General features: G+C 41.3%; 1 protein-coding gene across 1 annotated transcript; it reads right to left on the bottom strand.

Annotated features, from left to right (window-relative positions):
- Window positions 1–331: 331 nt before the first annotated feature.
- Window positions 332–22,786, bottom strand: TMEM212 (transmembrane protein 212). Its single transcript, XM_003416265.3, has 3 exons — window positions 22,030–22,786; window positions 12,486–12,545; window positions 332–11,499 (listed from the first exon to the last, which is right to left on the bottom strand). The coding sequence occupies exons 1-3, from the start codon at window positions 22,186–22,188 to the stop codon at window positions 11,137–11,139; spliced, it is 582 nt and encodes a 193-aa protein (XP_003416313.1). The 5' UTR covers window positions 22,189–22,786; the 3' UTR covers window positions 332–11,136.
- Between the last annotated feature and the right edge of the window lie 283 nt (window positions 22,787–23,069).

Genomic DNA, 23,069 nt, shown 5'->3' with positions numbered 1-23,069 from the left:
AAGCAGATGGTCCAAAGTCAATTTCTCAGAATTAAGCATAGGCTTCCTGACCGATTAGCAAGTCTCCCACATTGCAAAACCCTAGGGGTCACCATTCATATTGTTGCATGCTATTTACATAGACTTCTAAAAAAAAAATTTTATTTTAATGTGAATGGTGCCCCCTAGAGTTGTGCAGTGCAATGGTGTTGACTTTCAGTTAGACAATGCTGAATCGGTGAAAATCTTTGTCATTAAATCTTGCTTAGACATTTTCTTGAGGGAGGAACTATCTTCATTCAGTCAGAAGACTTCTTACGAGCACTTACATGTGCAAGGCACATTTTCTTGAGGTTTTCAGTATATTAGTCCCAAGAACTCTGAGGTTTTGATTTTTTTTTTTTTTTAATTAAGGCCTAGATGAGAAAAACATGCAAAGAAACATTAAGTCACTTAGCAGCTGCTGAGGTCCAGTTTTTTTAAATCAGGGCTCATGGCCTCTGCTCTCAAAAAGCTTGAACTCTATTAGGAAGAAATATGTTAAGAAAATGTTAAGGGTGCTGTAGAAACGGCATGGGGTAGGGGGTGTCTGACCTCCTCTACTTCACAAGAGGGGAGGAGAACTAAGGCTAACAGCTCAAGGTTGATTCCTATGAGGTAGGGGTCAGATATGCCTCCTCTCTCTGCCATCTTTACCAATTCTGACACCAACTGTCCTTCCTCCAGCACTCTACTTTTTTGCTGGGTGAGATAATTCATTGCAATGGCTACACAGAACTCATGAACAATACTCATGATTATAGGGTTTGTTAGGGAAGCAACAGGTTACAATTCAGGCTGAGGAACACTCAGGATACAGTTCTTCAGTCAGGACAGCCTCTTCCTAGCTGTGCTCACAGACACGCCTCTCCCAGGCCCTCGGTCTCTGCCCAAAGGCACTCAACTTTCTCACTCCATGGGCCAGGAAGGAAGTCTCCTCCTGCTGGGTCTCTGCTGCTGGGACTCTCCTTCCTTGGTGGAGGATCCCTCTCTGCTTTGGCATTGTCTTTTAAGGCAAAATTGACCAATCCCTTTGGTGGGCCACAATTATCTGCACAGCTCTGCCCAATCGCCTGGGTAGGAGTTACCAGACCATGGCAAGAAAGGCCATACTAAGTAATTCATCACACTACAGGTGTGATGTTAGGGGTCTGCACAGAATGCAATGGTGGCCAGAGGAAGAAGTGGTCAGTTCTATCCAGGGCTGGATGAAAGAAAAAAGTCTTACAGAGGAGGTAATACTTGATCTTAGTTAATTCTTCTTTCTCTCTCCTTTCTTTCTTTCCTTCCTTCCTCCCTCCCTTTCCTTCCTTCCTACATTATTTCACTTCATTTTACTGCACACCCACTGAGAACCAACTGCTACCTGAAGGAGGACAGTGCCTCGCACATGTAAGTGCTCGAAAGAAGTCTTCTGACTGAATGAAGATAGTTCCTCCCTTCTAGGAACTCACATACTTGGAGACGAGCTGGAAACATGTAGCTGTCATGCATAGGAGCTTGGACTGTATTTTGAGTGTGCAGGAGAGCTACAGAAGGATTTAATGTAGAGGAGTAATAAGACCAGATTTGAACTTTAGAAAGCTCAGTGTGGAGCCTGTGTGAAGGTCACTTCTTAAGACATACAAGACCAGAGGCAAAGAAGTCTGAGTGAGAAGATGGAGAACAGAGCCAGAACCATCCCATTTGGTATGGAAAAGTGGGACACATTGGAGAAATATTTAATGAGGTGAAGTCATCAGGATTTGGTGGTTGACTCAGGTGGGAGGAGTCAAGGAGACTAGGTCTCTCACTTGTCTATTGTTATGAATGCTGGCAACAGAGCTGGAGATACAGAAAGAGGTATTGTGGGGAGGGAGATAATCAGCTCCATTGTGAACATATTGAGCTTCATGTGTCTGTGGGATACCCAGTAAAAGTATCTGGAAAATAGCTGGATATAGAGCTCATTAGAGCAGGAGAAGGGAGTTGGCCACAGATATGGATGTGTGAAGCATCAGCCGAAAGGCAGTAATGAGGCCACTAGCCTTTCAGAATGAGAAGGAGAAGCTATAGAGAAGGAAAAGGACCAAAGAGAATGGTGCATGAAAGTCAACGGGGGAAGGAATTTTATGGAGAAAATGGTCAACAGTTTCTAAGGCTGTGGAGAGGTGAAGGAAGATGTCAACTGAAAAGAGTTCATAGGGTCTGGCCATCTACAGGTCATTCTTGGGTGATCGTTACCATGGCAGTTTCAGTAGAACAAAAGCAGAGACAATTGTTAAATAAAATTTGCCTAGATGAAAATGGCCTTATAGCCTAAGACCTTCAGCGCTCGATTTATTATGAACTCAAAACAAGGCATCATTTGTATCTGAATGTGGCTAACTTTCATCATGGAGTACCTATCGGCAAAGTTTAGTAACTATTTGACTAGAATCCTAGGCAGGAGATCTCTGATTTCTTCTACTAAGTTCTTTTAATGACTTTTTATTAGAGATGAGGCATGAAACTGAAGGTTTACCGTAAGTGACAAGAGTGAGGCTAACACATTAAATCCTATCACTTCGCCTAGTCTATCATGGCAGCAACTCATGGGCCAGAAATGCTTCCATCTTTCTGGGCCCCTCCCTTGTCCCACATGCTAAAAGTTATTAAGTCCTGTTGAATCTACCTTCTAAATATGTTTTAAATGCATCACCTCCTCTCCATGCCTACTATTGCTACCTGATTCAGATCTTGTTTTCCTCACCTGGGCTATTGGTCCTCCTGGTCCAAGTCTCACTTCCCTTTAATCCATGAAAATCAATGCAAGACAGGGCCTCGTCTTGCTTATCTTTCTCTAGCCCTTAGCATACTATTGGGCAAATAATATGCACTCAATAAATCTTGAGGGGCAGGTATAAACACTAAATACTCTCTTTAGGGCTCTGAATTCATAATTCTAGACACGTGACGAGAGAAAAGTCAAACAAGAGTGAACAGCAGATATTTTTCCGGCTAAAGAGGCACTAATTACAGTACACAACCAAAACAAACCTGTTGCCACTAAGTGGATTCTGACTCATAACAACCCTATAGGAGTAGAACTGCCCCATAGGGTTTCCAAGGCTGCAAGGTGACAGAAGCAGACTGCCACATCTTTCTCCTGCAGTGCAGCTGGTGGGTTCAAACCACTGACCTTTCGGTTAGCAACGGAGTGCTTAACCACTGTGCCACCAAAAACCAAACCAAACCTGTTGCCATCGAGTCAATTCTGACTCATAGTGACCTTATAGGATGGAGTAGAACTGCCCCATAGGGCTTCCAAGGAATGGCTGGTGGATTTAAACTACCAACCTTTTGGTTAGCTGCTGAGCTCTTAACCTCTGCACCACCAGGGCTCCATACGTACCGTACTTTTTATTGAAATCTTCAAAGTATTTAAGATTCAGTTTTTAATTTGAAAACTATTGAGTTGTAGAGTATAGCACTTAGTAATTTCTTCTCTCTAACCAGCAGCTTTCCTTTTCATCTACAACAGTAGGTTAGTTAGATGATGCAAGAGAAGAAAGAATATTTAAAATCAATCTCTTTGCAAATGAACTGGAGCTGTAAATTCCTTATTCGTTCAATAGCACAATGGTAAATTTTTAAAGGAGTCCCTGGGTAGTGCAAATGATTAACACACGTAGCTGCTAACTGAAAGTTTGAAGTTCGAGTCCACTCCAAAGCACCTCGGAAGAAAGTCCTGGCAATCTACTTCCAAAAACTCAGCCACTGAAAAACCCAGTGATTCACAGTTGTACCCTAACACATACGGGGTTGCCATATGCTGGAATCAACTTGACAGCACCTGGTTATCTTATTCATTCATTTATTTATTTATTTTAAAGACTGCTGATAAGATAATTCTGGTTGGTTTGATATGGCAGATTAAATATTGGGTAAAGAAAGGTGTTTTTTTTTTAAAGTGATTCTAAGTAGTCTGGGAAACTGTGACTAAATTGCATAATGTCTTGCATGAGTGATATTGCCAGCGTTTATTACTTCTTGAGCTAGAATAGTAAGACAGTGATGTGGTGTACTCCAGCGACACATTAGTGTGGCTTAGAACATGTAAAGAGCCAGCAATTCCATTTTGTAAAAATCTCCTTTTCATTTGCTGCTTATAGCCCTCCCCTCTGAAAGCTAATCTTCTCAAATGGAATAGAGCTTTATTGGAAAATCACAGACAGATCTGGGAAGGTCCTTGGAGGCTGGCAGACCTAAGCCCTGTGGTCTTAGACACAAGAAAGCGCAAGTCCACATCAGCTCATGTGTGAAAGCGCAAGTCCGCATTGGCTGAAGTGTGAAGTGGTAAATGGTTGCCTTCTCCTCATAGACCCTGCTGGCTCCTAGGACCAGTCTGGTAGGGGAAATGTCACTGTGTCATTCTTCATCCCCACACCCCCCATTGTTTTTCACCCCAATTACTTCCTCTGTTCCTCTTCTTTCTTTCCCGATGCAGACTAAACAAAGGCATCCAATAATAATAATCATCAAATATTCTCTTTAATAAAATTAAAAGTAACAACCAACATTGTTACATTCCTAAATGGTTTGTACTTACATATTAGCACCATTAAGATCATTCTGAAATATTCACCAGTATAAATTCAGTTTTCTTTGCATTCTTTCGTAACTATAGAGAATAGAGGTTTCTGGCTTCTCCTTAAAGTTTCTGTCCTTTCAAAAACAAATCTGTCTTTTAAATATATGTCTTATTTGTCTTAAATATAGTACACCTTCTCCTCACTTATAGACTATTTCATTATCCAACATTTTGCATTTGTGACAATAGTAAAAAATCTACTATCCAACTATTCCGTGCATTTACAACACATGTCTGGCCAGGTGCGAGGTGAGAATTACACTGCCTGTGAGGATTAAGGTTATGAGTCACCTTGGCTAGGCCGTGATACTCAGTGGTTTGGCAGTTATGCAATGATGTAATTTGGCAGTTATATAACGATGTAGTCATTCTCCATTTTTGTGATCTGATGTGGTCATCCTCCATTTTCGCGTAACGCCAATTTTGCATAATGATCTGGTCTTTAGGACCTAACCATGTTGATAAGTGAGGAGAGGGTGTATAGCTGGTGTTCGTTCAAAAATGTATTCATAATAATAACATTTGAGATTAAGAGTGAGGACAGAGGAAAAAACACTAGAATATTTTATATTAAAAGATTAAATTTGACTGCATGACAAGAGTAAAATATGTTGAAGCTCATGATAATTTATAAAGTGAAAATTGACAAAAACAAGAAAACCAGTTCTCAGGATACTAATCCCTCCCCACTTACTGTTTCCTCTTTGACAAAATATCAAACTTATTGTAATACATTATTAAACACAATAGAATAAACACTTTAGTTTTATTTCCTCTCTCGTTAAGTTGCTGTAACCCTTGATGTGGTCACACTGAGTAAATGAATTGCAAATATCCTAGAAAAATAGCTTCCACTTCTGAATGAGGAAAGTGAATTTTTGTCTGTGAGGAGCATAAAAAAGATTGTCCAAGTGTGCCTATTAAGGCCACTTGGAGGTAGGCATGGCTGCTTTTATACCAACTAAGGGAGGTGATGTGGCCCAGCACTGAGGAACCTGGGAGCGAATTCTAGTTCCACACAGCTGTCTCATTGTCCTCATCTATGGAGTGTTTTTATGGAGTGTTGTGAGGAATAAGTGAAGTATAAAAAAAAAAAAAAAACTAGCTACTGTCCAGTTGATTCCAACTCATGGAGACCCCATGTGTTTTAGAGTAGAACTGCTTCATAGAGTTTTCCATGGCTGTGACCCTTTGGAAGTATATCACCTAGACTTTCTTCTGAGGTGCCTCTAGGTGGATTCGAACCCCCAACCCTTTGGTTTTTAGCTGAGTGCTTAACTGCGCCATCCAGGGGTTCCTAAATGAGGTAAAGCTGAACAAAATCAAATTCATTGCTGCCAGGTTGATTCTGACTCACAGTGAGAGTCAGGCAGGGTAGACTGTAGGACAGAGTAGAACTGCCCCATAGGGTTTCCAAGGAGCAGCTGGTGGATTCAAACCTCTGACCTTTTGGTTAGAAGCCAAACACTTAACTACCGTGCCACCAGGGCCCCAGAACACACATGAAATGGGCTTTTAAACCATAACCAAAAACCAAACCCACTGCCTTCGAGTCAATTCTGACTCATAGCGACCCTATAGAATGATACAAAATAGTGATCAAGCTCGCCTTATTTTTTAGATAAGAAAAACGGAAATCCTGAAAGGGGAAGCAGATGGCCCAAAGTCAATTTGTCAGAATTAAGCATAGGCTTCCTGACCGACTAGCAAGTCTCCCACATTGCACAACCCTAGGGGTCACCATATTGTTGCATGCTATTTACATACACTTTAATGTGAATGGTGCTCCCTAGAGTTGTGCAATGCAATGGTGTTGACTTTCAGTTAGGCAACGCTGAATCAGTGAAAATCTTTGTCATTACATCTTGCTTAGACATTTTCTTGAGGTTTTCAGTACATTAGTCCCAAGAACTCTGAGGTTTCATTTTTTTTTTTTTACATTAAGGCTTAGATGAGAAAGCACCTGACAAACAGTAATTGCTCAATAAATAGCACCTAAAATTATTTTTCTATTACCCAGTTATATGTCACTGCTGCTATTATTCCAGAAAAAATAAGTGATAACAGGAATAGTAATGTCCAGAATTGTGGTTTTTTCCCCTTAGATTCTGATTTTTCTACTGATCCATCTAAGAATTTCACGCACCGGAATTTGTGAGGTAGAAACAGAATGGATTCTTACAGTTCTGTAGTCCTGCATGAGTTCTACTTGAATCTACCCAAGGGGATTTAGTTTCCCAGAAGCACCAGAGAGATCTTACTACAGTCCAACCTGATGCCCCAGACCCTTAGGACAAGAGTCACAGTTGAATTATACACTTACGTTGCTAGTGATGGAGTATAATTCCATTTGAAGAGTTGGGGCCAATACTTTGCTGCTAATTTGTCTTGTGTTCGGAGAAGACAGCCCTCCACTGATAAATGTTTTTGTCATGGTGGCACAATGGCTAAGCACTCACCTGCTAATCAAAAGGTCAGTGGTTCAAACCCACCCAGTGGCTCTGTGGGAGCAAAGATCTGGCAATCTGCTTCCATAAAGATTACAGCCTAGAAAATTCTATGGGGCAGTTCTACTCTGGCACTTTGGGTCACATTAGGTCGCTACGAGTCGAAAATTGACTTGGGGGCACCTAACAACAACAACAACATGTTTTTGAATAGCATGTAAGGGGTTTCCCTATATCTTTTATGGGGAAAAAAATTTTTTTTCTCCTTTCATTGAGAGAGAAAAAAACAAAACACTATATCACATGACAAGGGGGAAAATATTTTCTTTCCCCTTTCATTAACACACACACACACACACACACACAATGAATAATGAAAGGAAAACAAACGGAACCATTCCATTCCACGGGGGAGGGGCAGGGTAGCTGCAGGGGACAGCTGCAGAGCGTCTGGCGTCCCAATTCTTTCCTTTCCCATCACTTTATTACTTACTGGACCAAGAATGTAGACAATTCCGGCTATGGTTGTTTTGCATTTTAGTTTCCCGACTCAAATTCTGTGTTTTTGCGTGTTTTTTCCCTGCTCCAAGTCTCGAAGTCGGCAGTGTCTGTCTCTTCAGGGCGTTCTACTGAGCCTCGCAAGCAGGGAGCTCTGTATTTTTTTCTCAGCCTTTTCCTGTGAGGCGCTGAGAGTGGGAAGGGCCCACACATGCCTATTGTGTGTTTATCAAAGTCATCAGACCCACCATGCCTCTTTCAAGCACTTCTCCCTGTGGTTTGGTTGGGTACCCACTGACTGTCAATTCACACACCACTGCCTAACCTTGAGCAACATGACCTCAATTCTATTACACCTAGAAGGCACAGGGAGGAAGAATAATGGATGGGGGGATTCCTCCTGGGGGTGCTTGAATCATATTTGAAAACATGTCTTGGAACTCATTAGAAAAAACTCTTACAAGTGAATATTTTTCCTCATAATATTGACCGTTATAGATGGAGCTTAAAAATAATAATTCATTTTGTTCTTTGACTACAGTTTTCCCAAATCTTCTTTCAAACCATCGCTTTTTTTCTTACAAAATTTTATGGCTCTCGAATTTCCTGTTATGTACTATATTTACATAAGAGAGGTTTAAATTTCAGTCAGAGACTTAAAAGAGCAGCTTTGAAAAATATTATCAGAATTTTGTTTATCCATGAAACAAGAGGTATGAATTAAAAGCATACTTGCCAATGTTATTACAGTTTTTAATAAAATGTTTAACACATTGGTTAACACTATCAGCATGTGGGAAATCTAGCCATACAACTGTATGTGGATTCGTAAAGTGTAGAATCTACTATGTAGAATTCTGTATCCCGACAGTTGATCTACTTTTCCTAAGAAAGTTGTGTGTTTTCTGAGATTTTGGTAAATAATATGTGTATTTCACTGCTGAAAGTGACGGCGGTGGGTTTTAGTATAGCTGAGGTTCCTACATGGTAACAAAGGCTTTCCTTGGGCTGCATAGGCCCCTGGTGGGCTGGGGCAGTGGTGCATCTATTAACACAAAACATCATATCCCATTATGTCAAATATTCTTTCTTGCTGATGAAACATGATCTGCTGCCATTATGGATTAAGTGGTGTCAAGTCATCTAAAAACACTCACTAAGGAAATGCTGCTTATTAAATTGATCTAGAACTCTCACCGAAACTCAGGCTGCATTTTAAGCAGATGGGGAAAATGAGGCCGTCCAGAAGTGATGCTAAGAGAATCTTTGAATAAAGTAATGATCTTAAACTTGATTGGCCATCAGAATCTCTTGGGCATGTATTAAAAATGTGTATTCTCTGCCTCCAACCCCAGAGTTTCTGATGTAGTAAGTCTTGGATTGGATCCAGAAATCTTAACAAGAACCCTGGGTGACCCTGACAGCATTGGTCCACTTTGAGAAATGTGTTAAAGTTGTGTTGGCCCCATACCTGGCTAGAACTCAGGCCTGAAGAAGGCGTGTCTTAAGCAGGATGGCAAAGGTGAAACTCTGAAGTTGGAGCACTTTGCCCTTGAACCCACCTTAACTCTGTTTTTAATTCATTTTCTCTCTCCCCAAACACTCTACTTTTACGTGGCTTTACTATTGGGCCCCGTGAAACTGGCTTACGTGCCTCTGCATATATTTTTTTCCTTCTTTTCTCTCTGCCCGCCATTACACGTTAAATCTGGACACTGAGGTATCATGCCTAAGGTGGCAGTCAGATGGCCTGTTAACTATCCACGCTGAGGTGCCACGATGGCCAACACTTCAATGTGTGACTCTCCTAGGCATGTGTTCCTTTTAACAAAGGGCTCTAGGAAGGGTGCAGCCTTCACTGCAAGGGAGGAATCTCAAATGCTGAACTTCCAGACTCCCTGGCAGTACAGTGGAGGAGGTAATTTTTATATGTTCTGAACTCTCAGCAGGCCTTCTTGGTAAAATCCACTCTTTCCCAAAGAATGCACAGACTTATACGGAAGTTGAAGAGGACAGGATTGACCACAAAAGGTATCAAGAATGCTGAAAGTTAGTCTTCAGCTTTGATGTTCAAGGTATACAGTATCAAATTGGAAAAAAAAAAAAAAAAACTGGTTAATATCACCCACATCCACCAGACCCCAATATGACACTAACCTGAATCATAAAGCCAAGTCTAAGAATTTGTAGTGGGAAATATCTCTTTCCAGAGGGAGGCTGTGCAGCCCCCAACAAAGTGCCCCAGAACCTGCCATAGGAACATGGAATCAAAAGTCACTCGTACTCTTCCCTCAGTGACCCCGTTCCAATCCTTCTGGAGGCCAGAGCCCCGCATCTTAAGGGTTCGGCAAAGGGGGAGGGGTTACAAAGTGCGTATCAGGAAGGGTCAGGATGAACTTGGCCTTATTAATGCGCCACCCGATTTTTTTTTTAAATTTTTTGCTCATACTATGTGTTTTCAGTAATGGAAAGTATGCTGAATCATTAAGTGTGCCTGAAGTTTTGGTAGGTAATATGGTTTTTGTTTTATGTCTCATGCCACAAATTGTACCCTTGGAGTCCAGAGGTATATATGTATACCCCTCATGAACACAAATTCTACCCTAGAGGTACATATGTATACCAAATAAAATTTTTCAAAATTCATGGTTTTCCTACCAAAACTCAATGATTCAGCACCACTGCATACAATACCCTGTAAAAGCAGTAATTTGCAACATACTCCTGTTTTTTCCATTTCATACTATTGTATAGGGCCCTGCCTGCTGGCAGCACATACTGTCAATGGGCCAGAGGCTTCTCAATGAACCCCAGAAGTACAAAAAGTAAGTGGTAGCTATATATACCTTTGGTCCTGAGAGGGTTAAGAACAACAGCTCTGAGTTCTCAATATGGCCCTACTGCTATACCTTCGGTCCTGAGAGGGTTAAGAACAACAGCTCTGAGTTCTCAATATGGCCCTACTGCTCATTAGCTGTGTGACCTTTAGCAAGTTATACAAACTCTTTAGCCTTAGTTTACCATCCATAAAATGGGGAAGTAAATAGACATAAAAGAAGCACTCAATATATATCTATATTATTATCATATCATTAGTATTATTATTAGCCCTCTTGGAAAACATTAGGAAGCTAAACTTGATGTTGGGATACATCAGCCTCTCTGCCGGGGTAGGAGCAGAAATAGTGGGAGAATTTACTCTACATCTTTTCTAGCCAAAGAGTATGTATACCTTTCTGAATTCATGGGCTATCAGCTAAATTAAGATATCCGTATTTGACTAATATTAAAAATATTAAAGATACTGCCTTTACACAGAAAACTCTTAATATTTGTCTCTATCAGTAATTTTTTAAATCGTAGGTTGTGATACAAATTGACTAGTGCTACCCACAGCCATATCTTTAGTTGTCACATCACCATGCTTCCGTTCATTCATTCAAAAACAATTGTTGAGCACCTATTACGTACCAGGCACTGGCTAGCATGGTTATATAGGATACACTGGTAAGTACAAGAGAAAGGTAAAGTATTAATATACCATACCTTCCATTTTAGCATTCAGGACAATTCACTGATTCCCCCTTTCATGACACTTACATTTATGTCTCCATTCCAGATAATTCTTGAAGAAAGCTTGGCAAGCGCTGTCAAGGAGGCACAGAGCATGGCGAAGCTCAGGCACAGGTCAAGGACTTGAAGCGTTAAGTGGTACTCTTCATAGCATGGTGGGTCCACGCAGACTGATGGGAACTTTGCATATGGAAACGGAAAGGCCACTGCATAACCAAGGTAGTTGGTCCCCGCAATCCCTGAAAACGAGTAGAAGCAATATGGGCCAAGGAGAGCAGATTCCAAGGCTACTGCAAAATGAATTGGGCATCCCATCATGCTGAGAATCACAAAGATGAAACTGGCTTCCCACTAAAAATAAAGCAGAAACAAATTGTTACTTTCAGAACTATATATATATTACAAAAGCTTCCTAAAAATATGAAGAAAGAAAGATATGCCGGATATTAGCCTCTCCTACTGGGAAATAAAGGAGAAACGGGTTACAACCTTCCCTTTAGTTCCTGTATCTCCCCTCTGGTACACACAAAAGGAGAAAAACCGGACAGTCAACAGGGACAAGAAGGCAATCAATTCCATTTAACAACATCTGTTTATCTTTTTTTATTTATCTTTTGTCATGGGTAGAAAAACTATGTTGGAAAAAAAAAAAAAAGATGAGTAACAGCATCTCTGCCCTCTTCTGGGGCTTTGCTTCTCAGGGTGTGGTCCCCTGGAAGCTGGTTAGAAGTGCAGAATCTCAGGCCTCACTCAGAACTACTGAATTAGAATCTGCATTTAACCAGATCCCCAGGTGATTCACACACATGTTAAAGTTTGAGAAGCACTACATGAGCCATAGGAAGAAAACCTATAACCAGATAAGGTAGCCTTTCTATATCATAGGTTACCTGACTCGATACTGCCAAAACACATCATAGACTTTTTGTCCTTTTGGGGAGGGAGAGGTAACAAGGAAATTGGAAGGAGACCCCAAATTTAGGAGTTAAGACTTGAGGATACATTTTTAAAAGCAGAGGAGCTTATAGATCCTTCAAAATGATTACAGCTATGCTGTAGCACTAACATTGTCTTCACCAAATGCAGTAATCATAGGAACTTGTAGAAAATGTTTGCAGCAGGAATCAGATAAAAGATATTCCATTAAAACTTTAGTTGATTACTGAAATCCAACATAGTAAGGCATCAATTAAAAATAGTTCAATTATAATTGGAACTCATGTTTTTATTTTATTTTTTTCTGATGCATCTGAACTAATAGTTATTTGACCTCCGAATCCACTCTACCTTCCTACTAAAAAAAAAAAAAAAATCCTACTAGATGTCTATATATTTACCAGGTATCTCTGGGTCCACTCCCTGTGAGCCAGTATTAGAAGTACACCAGCCGTGATGGCCTGTGGGGGGAAAAATGGAAACATAACCTCCATGATAGAACGTACTTCCAGATAGAGTTCAATCTCTCCTACAGTTTGACAATTTTATCATGAACTAGAAGAAACAGCAAATGGCTAAACGGATTTATGACCCTGATCTCCTCCTCATCCATGGAAGAAACTCTAATTACAATGAGGAAAATAAGCCATCAGCGTCACAAGACAAAATTCATACAAGCTCGTGTTTGGATTCTGTGTGTTGCATTTGCCATCATGATTATAACCGCCACTGCTGTAAGGTATCAGCAAAATGGAAGCCTGGCTTTATAACCCTTACCATATGTGGTGTTTTTTTTGGATCAATTGTCTATTGTTCCTCTCTCTCACCAGTTGTTAAAATTGCACAAGGGAAGAACCAAAATGGAAACCTGTCACAGGACTCTGAAGCCACCCCAGCAGTGGCATTATCTTTTACCATTTGCTTTCTTTTGAGATTCTGCAGCCTCAGCCTGCTGGTAGAGTACAAATACACCATCCTTGTTTCTCCAGTAACAAAGATTATCATTACAATGAATTCATGATGTGGAATTTACTGTTCTGGGTGAAGTGGTGTCTGACTTTTCAAAGGAGAGTTTTTCTTTATAGCCCCTGTTGAAGGAAAAAGGCCCAAAGCACAGAATAGAAATAGCTAAACAAAGGAAGAAATGGGGTCAGCAGGATGGAACAATAGACAATGTTAAAAAAAAAAAACCTCTGGGCTCATCTTTGATTCAGCACCAGGTATGATGAAGGAGACCTTTGTGGTCATGGAGCCTGGAACTTGCTTATTCTCGATTCTTAAATCATTCGTTCTTAGTCAAGGAATGTCTTGAGGCTGAGAGAGAAAACTAGGAAGAGAGGCACTTAGAATAAGATATAGAATGTGGACAGGTCTAAAAATAGTACAATTTAGGTTTCTGACAGAGGAATAAGCATGGCTGTCTGTACAGTATCACAGTATCAACAAATTTCAGGAGGGAAAACATCAGAGCTTTTACAAATATAGTTTTGTGGTATTCTGCTTTTGTAGCTCTATGTTTGGCATATTTATTGTTTTGAAACCTAGCTTTTCATTTTCCTGGCATATTTTATTTTGAATGTTGGATTTAGAGAATTTGAGAGGGAGGAAAAAAATACACACGCATATACACTCACACAAAACTTCTCATGTAACTGAGCCTGAAATTCCAGACTTGGCATTGCCATGCCATACAACTCCCATGGACAAAAACAGAACCATCTGTAGTCGAAAGAGGTTCCTGGCTTGATTCTGCAAGAGGAAAGTTTCCAAGGAACCCTATGGAGGTTCAGCATAAATACTACAGCAAAACAGGGAAGTTATTAAGAGCAATTTTAACACCAATGCTGTGGCGTAAGCCTGGGCCTGTCTGTACTTTCAGAGGCAAAGCCCTCAATTTACACGTCACTCATAAAAAAAAAGAAAACATAGGTGGTTAATCAGAGAGAAAAACTGAGGCAAGAAAAAAGCAAAGGAGAGGAAGCTAACGCTCCTCTGCTGGTGTAACTCCAAGGAGATGGCTGCCATTATCAGATGCTTGGATTCCAGGTTGCCTTAACTACTTTGGCATGAGCTGTACCTTTCCTTCCAAAAGTTGGAAAATGCTGTAGAGTGGCAGTTGCCTCTTATTTTTGTGGTAGCTGCCAGCTTGAATTTTGTTTTGTTTACACACAACTTTGAAAAAGATCTTTCATGGAGTAAGCTGGAACATGAATGCAGTTCAGTAACTTGTCAAAGCCACCTGCGAATGAGGGCTCCAGAGCTGAGCATCTTCATCTTTTCTGGCACCCCACCGTGCAGTGGAGATAGAGCATGCATGGAGTACTTTCCCCCCAAGAGTCATAACCTTCTTCCCTTTCTTCCTATCTTTCTTTTTTAAAAATTGCTTCACTGTGGTAAAATTACATATAACAAAACATTTGTCAATTCAACATTTTTTACGTACAGTTCAGTGACATTTACTATATTCGGCCTGTTGTGCAACCATTACCACTCTTCATTTCCAAATTACCCCGCTACCCTTAAGAGAAGCTCAGTGCCCCGTAAGCAATGACTCTCTCTTCTTCCCTCTCACCAACCCTTGGTAACCACCGATAAACTTTGGTGTCTGTACATTTGCCTATTTTATAGAAGTGGGATCACACAATATTTGTCCTTTTGTGATTGACTTATGTTGCTCAGCATGATGTTTTCAAGGTTCATCCATGTCATAGCATGTATCAGGACTTCATTTCTCTTTATGGCTCAGCAATATTCCATTGTATGCACATCCCACATTTTGTTTATCCACATCTTGTTGATGGGCATTTAGGTTGTTTCTACCTCTTGACTACTGTGATTAGTGCTGCTATGAACGATGGTATATAAGTGTCTGTTTATTTTCCTGCTTTCAATTTTTCACGTCTTTTTGTTTTGTGTTTTTAAATTTATTTTTAGATAGGGAGGGAGAAAAGAATAAAAATATGACTGGAGGGCAGAGAAGGCAAGTCAAATGGGAAAAGAAAATGTGAGAGGGGAGTGTCAGAGGGTATAATGTTTGGAAAAATAGGGCAGCCGAGCTGTGAGAAGCTGAGTTGTGGCGGGGGGGGGCACTTAACAGTGTGTAGTGAAAGAGAAAGGCATAGGCCTGCACTCTGCTCCCTCGGCTCTTCTCCACACACTGTTGACCTGCTCTGTGTGCAGTGCCAGGACCGTGGCTTCAGTTTTGCAACATTTGCGGCTAATGCTTTTTTACGTGGTGATTTTGAACTTTCCCACTAAATCTAAGTAAAGGACATGATTCCCAGAAACAGATGAATTGAAGGAAGTGGGCAGCTGTCACAACAGAAATAGAAACTTAGAGGGCTCATATTAATCAATCATAGTAATTAATTTATTCACTTACAAGCATCTATTGTGGGTCTGCTATGAACACCAGATGCAATAGGCACCGTGCAGATAAAATAATAAAAGTTAACATTTACTGAGTGCTTAAGAAAAAAATTTTTTTTTTTACTACATGCCAGGCAGTACACAAAGCACTTTATACATGTTAACTCGTTTAACACCTATAATGACCCTCTGATGTAGATATTGTCCCACTTAATAGATGAAGAATCCAAGGCACATAAACCTGTTGCCATCGAGTCAATTCTGACGCATAGGGACTCTACAGGGCACGGCAGAACTGCCCCGCTAGGGATCTCCAGCAGCAGGAGTGGCTGCTGGAGTCGAACTGCTGATGTTTTGGTTAGCTGCCGAACACTTAACTGCACACCACTAGGGCTCCCTGAGGCACACAGAGGTTAAATACCTTGAGCAATTGTGAGCCAATTGTACAAATAATGGTTCCAACTCTCAACGGAGTTTACAGTTCAGATGTGAAAATAATGCACATACAAGAATGTCCACAAAATAAGGCAAGAAGAGTGAGTGATTTTTATGGGAGGCGAGCTCAGTGACAAGATATGACCTCCAGGGAGAATGATAACTGACAAAGGCATCCTGAGGGAAACAGGATTGGAAGTAGAGTTGAAGGATGGGTGTGATTTCAAAAGGACATGGCAGAGGGAAGGCAGTCCAGGCAGAGGAAGCAGCATGTGCAAGGTCACGCGTGGGAGCCAGCGAGGACGGAGACAGGCTAGAGGATGGTTCTTGTCAAAGAGGAGTAGGAAATAACCTTGAAGACCATGTAACACCAGGATGAGGGGGGCCTCAAGGTGCAGGCTAATGGGTCTGGACATTGGGGAAAATGAAGAAACACAAAAGGTTTTTGAGAAAGGAGCTAACCTGAACGATAACAGAGATTGAGAAAGATGAGCCTGGTTGCCATGTGCATGCTGAATTGGAAAAGGTAAGTCCTAGAGGTCTATGCAGGACCCTGGCCTTCAGGCTTTTTTTAGCCTCTACCTACAGTAAGGAATACATTTTGCATCATGGCCTAAGTTATATGCATTTTTATATACAACCAAAATAATACTCATATTATGCATGATGCATTCTAATATTTTCTATTTTATTTAATTATTTTTGTAAATGCTGGTAGCCAGCTATCCAATAGATTGATTTTATGACCTACTAGTGGGTAGATTCCCACAGTTTGGTTATCAAAGTTACCTAGAGACAAAATTTGGGTGCGAGGTGGGGAGTGGTAAGGGGCAAAGGGCTGAGAGGGCTGCACAGTGACAGAGAGGAATGGACACATAGAGAGATGCATCACCGGAAAAATGGGAGCTACCTGGCAACTGATTGGGTATGATGGGATGCTAGAGGGCATGGGGGTGAGGTGGCTTAGGGCATTGCTATCCAAAGTGCAATCCTAGGGCCAGCAGCTTCGACACCCCTTGGGAGCTTGTTAGAAAGGCAGAACCTCAGGCCCTACCCCAGACCTACTGAATCAGTCAGCATTTTAATAAGATCCCTGGGTGATTCACATACACTTTAAAGTGTGAGAAGCACTGGCTTAGAAGAAAGAATTGAGCCAAAAATCACTCAGGGTTTGCAGCTGGGTGTGTAAGACAATGACAGGGAAGTCAGGAGAAGAAAGTATTGGTTTTGGGGATAAGATGATTATTTTTGGACAAGCTGAGCTTAAATAAGCTTAGGATGTCTTGGTAAAAAATTGATCATTAGATGCACAGATAGGCAGACAGATAGATAGATGTCGTTGAGTCCACTCCAACTCATGATGACCTTACGTACAGCAGAACAAAATGTTGCTCGGTCCTGCACCATCCTCACGGTTGCTGGCATGTTCATGTCTACCATTGCAGCTATTGTGTCAGTCCCCTCTCCCTCGCTGGCCCTCTACTTCACCAAGTATGATGTCCTCCTCAAGTGATTGATTCCTCTTGATGATGTGTCCAAAGCAAGCAAGTTGAGCAATGTTCTGTTGTGATCCATAAGGTTTTCATTGGCTGTTTTTCAGAAGTAGATTGCCAGAGCTTTTTCCTTCTAGTCTATCTTAGTCTGGAAGCTGCACTGAAATCTGTCCACCATGGGTGACTCTGCTGGTATTTGAAATACTGGTGGCATAGCTTCTAGCATCACAGCAACACACAAGACAACACAGTACGACAAACTGACAGGCAGGTGGTGGAACCAACCATTAAAAAACCGAAAAAAACCACCAAACCAGTTACTATCAATTCCAACTCATGGTGGCCTCACGTATTGCAGAGTACAACTGCGCTCCATAGAATTTTCAGGGCTGTGTCCTCTTGGGAGCAGGTTGCCAGGCTTTCTTCCACAGTGCTTCTGGCTGGGTTCAAACTGCCAATCTTCCGATTAGTAGTTGAGCTCTTAACCATTTGTGCCACCCAGGGACTCCTGAGTTGACCACTGGGTGGTTGGAAAACACAGGCTGTTAAAGCCAGAAGAGACTTGAACAATCCGGTCAACTAGGTGCTTCTCTAACAGATGGAGAAATTGAGGCCTGCATGGGTAAGTCTAGCCCTGACCTTTCTCCCAAGTTCCTGTCTCCAAACAGGGTTTTGGGTGCAGTGCTTCTGCTGTCATCGGCCAGGCACCTGGACCCTCCAGGCTTCAGTTCCTGCATTTAAACTTCCTGCAATTCAGCCTCTTGATCAGAGCTTGATCTGCAAGTCAGGTTTTCCAGGATTGAGCCGGACCTGAGTCCTTAAGACAGTATGATCTCCTCACAGCATACTTTGCAGCAGCTGATGTCTTTAAATAACCTGGCTCAGAAATTCCAGGAAAACTGCTTGTCATGTGGTTGTCAGAAGGAAGTTAGGAGAGTCTAAGGACCAATTTTGCGAAGAATTTACGAAGTCTTAAATGAAAGGCACCGAACAAATACAAAGCATGGTATCACATGTAAAAATCTACCTTTTACAAGTCTCAGAAGGGATATTGAATCATTAGCAAAAGGAAATGTCAATATGATTGAAACATACAAATTATCTTTCTACCGGAGGAGGACACATTTTTTTGGAGAAAAGTTAAGAAGTGATTGACAAGAAAGGTTGTGGAATGAGTCAGAGACCTTTTGAAGCTGACCCTGATCAGACGGAGCTGTGGTTCACCAGGAAAAAAAAATATACGTATATCAGGTTGTTCCAAATATAGACATTATTGAAAGAGTGAGCATTTTTCTTTGCTTTCCTTCTCATGAGGACGTGTTCTTGCTTTAGTATAAATATCGGCTTGACCTTTAAGTCCTTGCAACCCAATCAGAGTTTTAACTCTATAAGGAATTCTGTACCACTAGAATGGAGAGCATGGGGCTTGTTCACTCATCCAACAATATTTATTGAACACCTAGCATGTGACTCGCTGTTCTAGGTACTGGAGACACAGTAGTAAATAGAAAAAAGTATTTCTGCCCTGTACAATGTACATTTGGTGGTGGTAGAGGGTACAAGGAAACCCTGGTGGTGTAGTGGTTAAGTATTACAGCTGGTAACCAAACGGTCGTCAGTTTAAACCCGCCAGGTGCTCCTTGGAAACTCTATGTGTCAGTTCTACTCTGTCCTATAGGGTCGCTATGAGTCGGAATCGACTCAACAGCACTGGGTTTTTTTTTTAACAAGGGACAAAAAAATGATAAATGAATAAATTATATAGTATCTTAGAAAGTAATAAAGGCTATGGGAGAAAAATAAAGCAAGGGCATGAGAGACTGGGAATATCAGTGGATGGAGGGGCTTGGGGAAGTTGCAATTTTAAATAGGGCAGTGAGAGAAGGCCTCGGTGAGAAAGTGACATGTGATCAGAGAACTGAAGGAAGTTAGGAAGTGAGCCTTGGATAGGAAGAGGCTTCCGGAAGAATGAATGGCAGTGCAAAGGCCTGAGGCAGAAACACAGCTTGGTATGTTTCAGAGTTGGCAAGGAGGCCAGTGTGACAGAAGAAAAATGAGCTAAGGGAAGAATGGTAGAGGATGAGGTCCAGGAGCTAACAGGATGGGGAATTCAGGAGGCCATCAGGGAATGGGATGGGAAAGTGAGGCAGGTGGTAAGGTCTAGGAACAAAGGGACTGGACAGCAAATAGGGCACAAATGAAAGACGTGTTACTAACCAGCCTTTGTGTAATGCCTCAAAACTGGCAAAACTTTTTATTATGCAAGCTTGGTTCAAATTGTGTTTATTCTCACCAAGCATCTTGGGGTTACACAGTTTTACTTGGGCTTTCTTTAACTATAAATGTCCCTGTCATGGATTGAATTTTGTCCCCCCAAAATATGTGTCATCTTCGTTAGGCCATGATTCCCAGTATTGTGTGGTTGTCCTCCATTTTGTGATTGTAATTTTAGGTTAAAGAGGATTCACATGGGATTGTAAGGTCCTTACTAAGGTCACATCCCTGATCCAATGTAAAGGGAGTTTGCCTTGGGTATGGCCTACACCACCTTTTGTCTTACAAGAGATAAAAGGAAAGGGAAGTGAGCATAGAGGGGGGACTTCATACCACCAAGAAAGAAGCATCAGCAGCAGAGCATGTCCTTTGGACCAGAGGTTCCTGCATGGAAAAGCTTCTAGCCCAAGGGAAGATTGATGAGAAGGACCTTCCGACATTCCTCCAGAGCTGACAGAGAGAGAAAGCCTTCCCCTTGAGCTGATGCCCTGAATCTGGACTTTTAGCCTACTAGACTGTGAGAAAATAAATTTCTCTTTATTAAAGCCATCCACTTGTGGTATTTCTGTTATGGCAGGACTAGATGACTAAGACGGTCCCCACTTTAAAACTAAAGGCAATAAGGAACTGGGTGACTAAGAGTCCAGCTCCTGACTGACCACATTGAAGAACATCAAAGACAAAACTTGAGCACAGACCCACCTCCCCAAACGCTAGCTCTCTGCACTTCCTGATGTTGCCACTCCTGAAATCAATTATCCACCAACTAGCTATGTGTTCAAGACCTGTCATATCATTTCCCTGGACCTAATTGGCAAAACGGATGTTTGGCCTAGAACAAGCCTCAGTTGAATAATCTGAGCCTCTAATCAAATCACCGACATCCGTTAAATGTATAGTAAAACCTGTGAAAGCCAGAACCTGTGTAAGGCCGAAACCTGCCAGAGAAGGAAAAGTCAAATATTTCCCACTAATAGAGAGCTATAGAAAAGTAGTAACACTGCACCCTGTCAAAGGCGGAAAACTTGTGGGACCCAGAAAAACAAGATAGTCCCGGGGAGCTCTGGCTCTCACAGGTGTCAGTGTATAATGACAGAATCTGCAGGATATACAGAGAGTTACAAGAAAGGAATGAAGGGTTGGACCGTAATACTTTGGGTCTGTTGTGAAAACAGAATTAAAAAAATTAAATAGAAAATACAAGGATAGGTGTTGTTTTGTGTAACTTTTGTTGTATGCTGTTGTTGTTGTTAGTTTCCATTGAGTCAGTTCTGACTCCTGGCTACCTCATGCGTGCAGAGTAGTGCTATATCTCACTGAGTTTTCAAGGCTGTGACCTTTTGGAAGCAGATCACCAGACCTGTCTTCCAAGGTGCCTCTGAGTGTTCAAACCACAAACCTTTTAGTTAGCCGCTGAGTGCTTAACTGTTTGCACCACTAGAGTTCCTTCTTTGATTATCCCAGAAAAACAGGCCAAACCCATTGCTGTTGAGTCGATTCCTACTTACAGTGATCGTATGGGACAGAGAACTGCCCCATACGGTTTCCAAGGAGCAGCTGTGGATTTGAACTGCTGACCTTTTGGTTAGCAGCTGAGCTCTTAACCACTATGCCACCAGGGCTCCTATTTGATTACAGTAGGTCGGCAGTTCATATTCGCCAGGTGCTCCTTGGAAACTCTATGGGGCAGCTCTACTCTGTCCTTTGGGGTTGCTACGAGTCGGAACTGACTCGATGGCACTGGGTTTTTATATATGATAAAACAATATTAAGAAATATCCTATATTTAAAATGCAACAAATAGAAATCCATCTTCTAAGGTTAATTCGCATTCGGCTGGCAACAAAAGGTTGGCAGTTCGAATTCACCAGCCACTCCTTAGAAACTGTGGGGGTGGTTCTACTTTGTCCTATAAGGTCACTAGGACTTCGAATCAACTCAATGGCAACCGGTTTGTTTTTTTTTTTCTTTTTTAAGGTGAATTCAAGGGGCCCTGGTTGTACAAATGCTTAAGCCCTCAGCTGCTAACCGAAAGGTTGGCGGTTCAAAATTACACAGCCTCTCTGAAGGAGAAAGACCTGGCAATCTTCTCCCATAAATATTACAGCCAAGAAAACCCTACGGGGCAGTTCTCTCTCACATGGGTTGCTATGAGTCAGAATTGACTCAACGGTACCTAACAATGACAACAAGGTGAATTCTGATTTTCCGTAGAATTTTGACTTCTTAAATTGTTGGATAATTCAAAAAGAACATCATATCCTGTTTTCCCTCCTTTCTGTCCTCCTTTCCTCCATCCTTCTTTGTCTTCCTCCCTCCCTCCCTCCCTCCCTCCCTTCCCTTTCTCAATATATGCAGTGAAATATTTTCCTACCAAAGCTCCATTCCAGATGGGACAAGCAATCTGAACGCTCCATCCTGTGAACCAAAGCTTGTAAGAAAAGACGGGGAAGAAAGCCATGACTCCAGAGAACACACTGAGACTGCCCAGAGTAACGAGAGTCTGGCCGGCAGCCTGGTATAGGCCCTTCATTTTCCTCTTTTGCTTGAGTCCTTCGTGTCAAAGATGCTTTGTAACAAAAACATAAGGATATGATGGCCTCAATAAACAGAGATTTCTTGGAGATGGTAGCCATGACACGTGTGGACTGTTGACTTACTTGGAAACATGATCCCATTTGTTTCCTCAAAGGTAATAAACTGTAATAAATTAATCCTTGCCATATATTTGACACAATAAAATCTAGTACTAGTTTATTTCAGAGAGAGAGAAAAAAAAAAAATCATTCCTTGTTTTGGAGTCACCACCTTCATTCCCTTCATCTGCCTATTCCTGGGAGTAACCACTTCCTGGCTTAATCAGATTCAAACGTTTGCTGACTGAGCTAATTGTTTCTCAACTCAACCTGCCTGGTGGTTATAGCATAATGCCAACAAACATCCTTTGTGCACAATACATCCACATTCCCAGCACAATTTCCCATAAAGCAAAGTAAAAATAAGCACTCTAATCACTTTTACTTTAATTTCAATGATTTAAAGCAAAATCCAACCCCCCCCCCAACTCCGTCAATTCTCCAAAGTTTAATTCTACTGTAAGTCTTTTTGAATTTTTGGATAATGATTTTTGATATGGCTTCATCCCCAAACAGCCACAAGCTCCATTATGGAGTTCTGTGTTTTTTTTTCTAAACAGGCTTCACCTTAGTTATTTTTATTATTAATTCAGATATCAAGTAAAGTGCAGAGATGGAAATTTATACCGTTGTAAAATAAAACAAATGTTGAGGAATAATTTACTGGCTGAATAAAATACTGATCTCTGTTCATTCCTGAATCATAATTGTAATTTTAGATGTTGGGGCTTCTGTACATTTTAAATAACCGCAAAAGTGCATTTCTTGATTTCTCATG

This window comes from Loxodonta africana, chromosome 23 (assembly GCF_030014295.1).
Source record: "Loxodonta africana isolate mLoxAfr1 chromosome 23, mLoxAfr1.hap2, whole genome shotgun sequence".
Lineage (NCBI taxonomy): Eukaryota > Metazoa > Chordata > Mammalia > Proboscidea > Elephantidae > Loxodonta > Loxodonta africana.
This window is presented reverse-complemented; position numbering and strand designations above follow the sequence as displayed.

What these genes read in the sequence shown, in the direction of transcription:
- TMEM212 (XM_003416265.3), bottom strand. Translation starts at nt 22,188, where the DNA reads ATGAAGGGCCTATACCAGGCTGCCGGCCAGACTCTCGTTACTCTGGGC. An exon ending in CCATCTGGAATGGAGCTTTG is followed by an intron (nt 12,546 to 22,029) that starts GTAGGAAAATAT and finishes TTCCCCCCACAG; the next exon opens with GCCATCACGGCTGGTGTACT. An exon ending in AGTGGACCCAGAGATACCTG is followed by an intron (nt 11,500 to 12,485) that starts GTAAATATATAG and finishes CTTTATTTTTAG; the next exon opens with TGGGAAGCCAGTTTCATCTT.